This window comes from Archocentrus centrarchus, chromosome 21 (assembly GCF_007364275.1).
Source record: "Archocentrus centrarchus isolate MPI-CPG fArcCen1 chromosome 21, fArcCen1, whole genome shotgun sequence".
Taxonomy (NCBI): domain Eukaryota; kingdom Metazoa; phylum Chordata; class Actinopteri; order Cichliformes; family Cichlidae; genus Archocentrus; species Archocentrus centrarchus.
Genome location: NC_044366.1, coordinates 20,097,050 through 20,103,049, shown reverse-complemented (window position 1 = coordinate 20,103,049; position 6,000 = coordinate 20,097,050). Strand labels below are relative to the sequence as shown.

The 6,000-nt window shown below is 38.8% G+C and overlaps 1 protein-coding gene across 1 annotated transcript in view; it reads right to left on the bottom strand.

The window, feature by feature from the left end:
- Positions 1–374: 374 nt before the first annotated feature.
- anos1 (anosmin 1) overlaps positions 375–6,000 on the bottom strand; it is a 41,827-nt gene continuing 36,201 nt past the window's right edge. The window contains exons 11-14 of the mRNA XM_030757960.1: positions 5,261–5,432; positions 4,645–4,865; positions 3,884–4,025; positions 375–1,579 (exon numbers count right to left, since the gene is read on the bottom strand). Of these exons, the coding sequence (XP_030613820.1) occupies positions 1,521–1,579; positions 3,884–4,025; positions 4,645–4,865; positions 5,261–5,432 (594 nt within the window). The 3' untranslated portion in view covers positions 375–1,520. The remainder of the gene's footprint in view (positions 1,580–3,883; positions 4,026–4,644; positions 4,866–5,260; positions 5,433–6,000) is intronic.

Sequence of the window (6,000 nt, the reverse complement as noted above, 5' to 3'; positions counted from 1 at the left end):
TGTGTCACACGCTTTAATTTCTTGTAAACATTCCCACTTCTCGTTTTATGATGGTGAAAGGCTGCTGAGCAGAAGAGGCATTTAACGCTTTTCAAACACACAAGAACTCTGAGAGGCAGCGCTGACCAACCTCAGTGATGGTGAATTCACTCAGGCTGAGCTGCTGAGCTAGATGACCTGTTTATTTAGACTCACAGAGCACGTGTCTCAGGCTCCCGGACCGATCAGTGAATATGCTGTACACAGAGCCTGCCATGATGGATTTTATGGCCAAAATAAGCAACGGTAATTGCCAAATACTGGAGCTTTGGAAGGAAAAGCATGTCTATTTACTTATCATAGCAGCTTAAATTAAAGCAAATGGCAAAAAGGGCACAGGTTAAGGATTATTTTATTACTTAGCAGTTTGTACAGTTTCTACTATGGAAAAATAACATGTAACATAAGACCCTATTTACATTTCCATTTTTACAAAATGTCTTTACAAGATTTTTCTTTTTTTGCCGGTTCCAAAAAAAAAAAAAAAAAAAAAAAAAATAGAGGCTAAAACACACAAAACATACACATTCACACACATCCAAACCAAACTTTGTAATACACACATAAATAAATATAGACATTCACTGACTGTCACAACAAATATTTCTACAGCCAAGAACATGTACAATTCATCATTTCCACGCAAGTTATAATTTCATTAATAAAACATTACATATGACCTCCAATATAATTCTTTGTTAATCTGTTAATGAAATATTGCTAACATATTGAAAAGAGGTAACACGGACATTTCATGCCAACAGAATGCTAACAGCTGTCATGCAAAACCATTACAGGCTTTCAATTTGAAGCAAGTAATTCATTTACAGTTCTAAAATCAAATGTACTACATGCAACATACTACGCAAAATACTCTGGGTTAGACGACGATGACTTTAGTTACATTAACCATCAGTGCTGACTGTATGCCTAAGAGCCTCTTTTCACTGGTAACACAAAATAAATACTTTAATTTCTACTTTTCTTTCTTCATTAATTGTTTTGCAGGTCTTGCATTTCCTGTCGAAATGCAATTCATCTTCAAACATTGATCCCAAATTAGTTTATTTATTTCTGCCACATAACAGCCAAATCTAAATCAATGTCAATGACAGCTGCATCACCAATTCTGGGGTTCCTGGATCTTATTTACTTATTACATGAACTCATTATGGGATAAGTTGGGGAGCTGTGTACTAGCCAACGCAGAATATGAGACCTCGAAATATAAATTTTACTCTACATATAAACCCGTCCAGTGACTTGTAAGTCGAGAGAGAGGGGTTATGAAGGAATAGCAGACATGTTGTGGAGCCTGGAGGAGATAGACCCATATTTCACAAGCAGGGGGTGGAGGGTGGGGGGTCAGTTCATGGTCTGGTGTGCTGTGTTCTTGTTCGGTTCCACACATTCCTTCCTTGACAGACAGGAGCATAGAGCCACTGGTACGTCTTCCTACTGGGTTTGCCTGAACTTCAAACTCAGTGTCTCTCTACCGACGGCTTCTGGTGATGAGAGTGGTGCTGCCGCAGCCTTGGTCCTTAAAAACACACATATTCAAAGAACTGTCAGATGAAACTTCAGATTGAATAACTTTGAATGACTTTTTTTCATAGAGTAGCAATGTGTTTCTTATCACAGCTTGAAGTTGCTTATATATGAAATCTGCTGTTCAATACACCACTGCTTCCCCTACTGAAAAACAATCATCACTGATGACTGTTTTTGAGGAAGTTCAGTCTTTTGCCAGCGCCACCTTGATTTTCCTAAACAAGCACTGAGCTTTGTTGCCCCTCTGAAGTGCTTTGAGAGCTGTAACTCTGCTGGCAGCGTTTTGGTTTACTGAAGGAACATAAAAGGAAGATCTTGCACATGTCCTGAATAGGACAGGAATTTGTGCTGGTATGTAAAATGAAACACTGCCTTGTTTAACTAGAAATTACAAATTGCAATTAATGTAATTGTAGGTCATGTAGGTCATGTAAATGTAGGTCATTCATCCCAACAGCAGTTAGACTGTACAACACTTCATAATGTCTTGAGTCACTTGGACACTTTACCTCCTCTGCCATCACTTTATCCATACAGTCCAGATACATTTTATTTATTACACTCACCCATATAATGCATACAGTACCGTGTATGCTGTGTACCTTACCGGCTACAAATGTATATAATATTTTGATATCTGTATATAGTGTTTTGATGTGTGTGTATATGTGTGTATATGTACATGTGTATATTGACTATATATTTTCTGTATATAGTGCTTATGTATATGTGTATAGTGTTTTTCTATTTTATTTTATTTTATTCTATTCTATTTTTAGTTTTCTGTACTGAGCTGCTGTAATGCGCAAATTTCCCCGTCGTGGGATCATTAAAGTTTTTTTTTATCTTAATGCAAAAGTAACAAAGGGAGTAGTGTAATTACTTTCAACTGGGGTTAAGCTGGTGTGGTTTTTTTGTTGATATATGCAATTTTTTATACAACCATGATTGTTTAAAAAAACAAAAAACAATATATATATATATATATATATATATATATATATATATATATATATATATATATATATATATATATATATATATATATATATATATATATATATATATTAAGCTATTTGTAATAATACACATGATAATACGGTTAATAATAATGATCATTGTTAATGTATGCTTTTGTACATTTGTGGTTACTTTTCATCTTTTTAAAATTTTCTGTGCAATTCATTTGCAAAAACAGAGACAAAACTCACAATAAACTATGGATGTCACCACAGCTGATACTTAGGGTACCTGAAAATTCTGAAAACGTGATGGCACTTGTTTTTGTTTTAGTGTCCTACCGTATGTGCCGATGCTGCAATTCTTCTGGAACTGACGAGGGCAGCATATGACTACAAGTGTTCTTGTTCAGCCTTATGTGCTGAGGGAAAAGAATAAGGATGCCCACCAGCAAAGGGAATAACGACACGTTTCACAGCAAATGGAAGATTGTGTTAGTGCAGCTGCTGCCTGAACTCATGATAGGAAAGGCAGAGTTAAGTATGAAAGTACTGCACTGGCTCCGCCTTTGTGAAATCAGCTACGTTCCATAGGCTAAAATGCTTGTAACGGCTAATGTTATACAAGTGCTCTCGATAATCCCTTTCAGTCTGAGTCCTGTTAACAGAATCATGTAATTTTACTGAATTTTACTGTCTACTAAATTTCTGGTATGGTGACATCCCTACAATAAAAAAGTCAAAGATGAATTTGACCATTCAATAACACTAGTATAGTGAATTCTTATGCCCATAATATTTGTGTAATTAAAACCTGATGTGGTAACAGCCCTAATAATAAGTAATGTGTACAATGCCTACATTGCTTTTTGTTTCGTTATGACCTCGCCACTGTTGACATTACAGCTTTAGATTTACATTTCACCTTCAGAAATGGCAAAAAAGTTGCTTATTTACACATTCAGCAGAGGGAAAATAGAGTTGATTCATTACTTCAAGAAAACTTTTTTTCTCATGTTTAATTAGGTATTAACAGTATATCATGTATAATGGTCATTGATAGGAATGCTGAAAAGGCTAATATATTTACTGCAAAGACATGACAGTTGACTCAGTTTTCTACATACATACATTAACATGATTGTCAGGTGTCATGCTTTAAGTACCTTAAAATAAAAAGATCTACAGTATGCTGTTGGGATTGAACACTAACAGCCACCAAACCAAACAGTCCTAACATGAATGTCAACATGCTCTCTGACATGATCGCTTAAACTGAGCAAACTGAGGTGCAGCTCACAAATGACGCACGCTGACAGTGAGCTGGTACTTACGATGTTGTACGACAGGTAATATGTTCGGGGTCTGGAAGGTCTTGACAGTGGCAGGACCTTCTCCTCCGGTTGTTATAACCTGCACCTCCAGCCTGTAGTAGGTGGATGGCCGCAGGTTGGACACCACAAGCAAGTTATGATCCTGCCAAAGAGGGAGGAGAGCGGGAGACGACACGCAATCAGATGAAATACAACAGAACACGTCTTTGATTTTGACAAGTCTTTAATGTGAATGGGCTGCAAAAGAGGGGAGTGTAGCTGTCTTTGCACAAGGCACAGACAAAAACAAAGACTTTGTTTTCATAAGGCTGTCTGTCTCTCTTTTCACTGCCAGCTTGATAAAATGTGTGGTGGGTGGCTTTATTTATAGACAAGCTCTAGAGGCTGGGAGGTGCAGATAGGCGGAACGTGTTGTTGATGGAACAGATTATGTCAAAGAGTGGCTTTTTCAGAGCTCTCACGGAGGATGAAAGAGGACGACGTGAACGCAGATGAAAATGTAAAGGAGGAGAACTTCCAGCAGGACAAAAAACTTCCTCAGATCTATCCCTGTGTCTGTCTACATACTAACACTTATCAAAGGATTCACGCAAAGAAGCCACAACAACGTTATCCTCAAATCAAGGTCACATCTGACAGATGCTGTAAATTGTAAACCAGAAGGTAAAATTTCATTTTCCTGTTGCACATGCTAATAGTCTTGTCACAGCATGATCTGCTTTAGTAAAACTCCAATTTTGTTTCAGTGAAAACAGACTTACTGGAGGCAGGATCTGGGACTGGGAGATGATGCTGTTGGGCAGGCTGTTTTGTCGGCTTTCGGTGGTGATCTCAGCCCAGGTGACCTGGAAGCCCGTGATTCGCTGATGTGGAGCCACCCTCGACACACGCCAGTGGAAGTTGCCGGTTATGTTTCCCTCACTGATCGAGAAGAAAGCCGTGAGGTTCTCTGGTTTAGCCAAAACCTTCGGCAGCCCTGAAGCTTTTTGGAGAAAGGTGGTGTTATCGTCAGAGAAGCTGTTGGTTATACTGGGAAACACGCTCGAAGACTGACACCCCTGTCAAGCCTGTGCATTATCTAAGCAAGCAGCTCATTAGCACTGTGTAGCACAAAACCTAAAACAAGAAAAAAATAGCTAGTCTACCTTTCTTGGAAAGGTTTTGTGAGAAACTATTTTCAAGCTAGACACAGCAATTTCCTGGAGTCAACACTGGTTGTGAAGTATTTCAAAGTGTTGACCTGTTATTTAAACTCTACACATATTTTTTTCCACTGTCATCACAATAATATTCTAGAAAATGTTACTGCACTGTCTGCACTTTTTTGGGGGGTTGATTTTAAAATGCTCTTTAAGCCTCAAACAGCTGAATACTCACCTCCCTCTCCTGGGCAGGGGATGTGTTTGTGAGTCTTGCTCCGGATGGTAGCGCAGGATGGGGTGAGGAAAGTGGTGCTCTCGTCCTTCGAGCGCCTCTTGGACTTCAGCATGTGAACGGTGACTTTGTACTTGCAGGAGAACAGCAGGCCTGGGAGGTTGATGTAGTTCTCCTGTGCAAAGAAACACATTACTCAGTCCTGATGACTTTGACATGTCACCCAGGTCAGGTCCCATGGAGCTTGGGAGATAATTAAATACACAGCATCGGGGCAGATCACATTCCCGCTCAGGCTCCAGGAACATGTACCGTATTACGGGACTGCTTTGAACACTCACATGGTAGGGGTTAGGCTACTAGTCTCCCATTCAAACTGATAACATAAATGATTTTTTTTTTCATGGCTTCCAAATGCACCACAGCATAAACACAAGAGGCAGTGATCAAAGTGGATTCATGCCTAATTTGCAACGGCCTGTAAATCCACATTAATGAATTCTGTGCAGCAATGTAACACTGACACTAATTTCTAACTTTAATCATCTATTGATCTGAACAAGAAAAGCTTTTCTCATCTGTCTTCGAAACAACAACAACAAAAATCTTGGTGAGTAGTGAATTTAGACCTTGCTGTAATAAAACAGGGCCTCCATTAATAGAAAGACCTTTGGGAAAGGGTGCGCGTGTGTGTGTGTGTGTGTGTGTGTATATGAAACAGCTCTGATTAAAAGTGAATGACA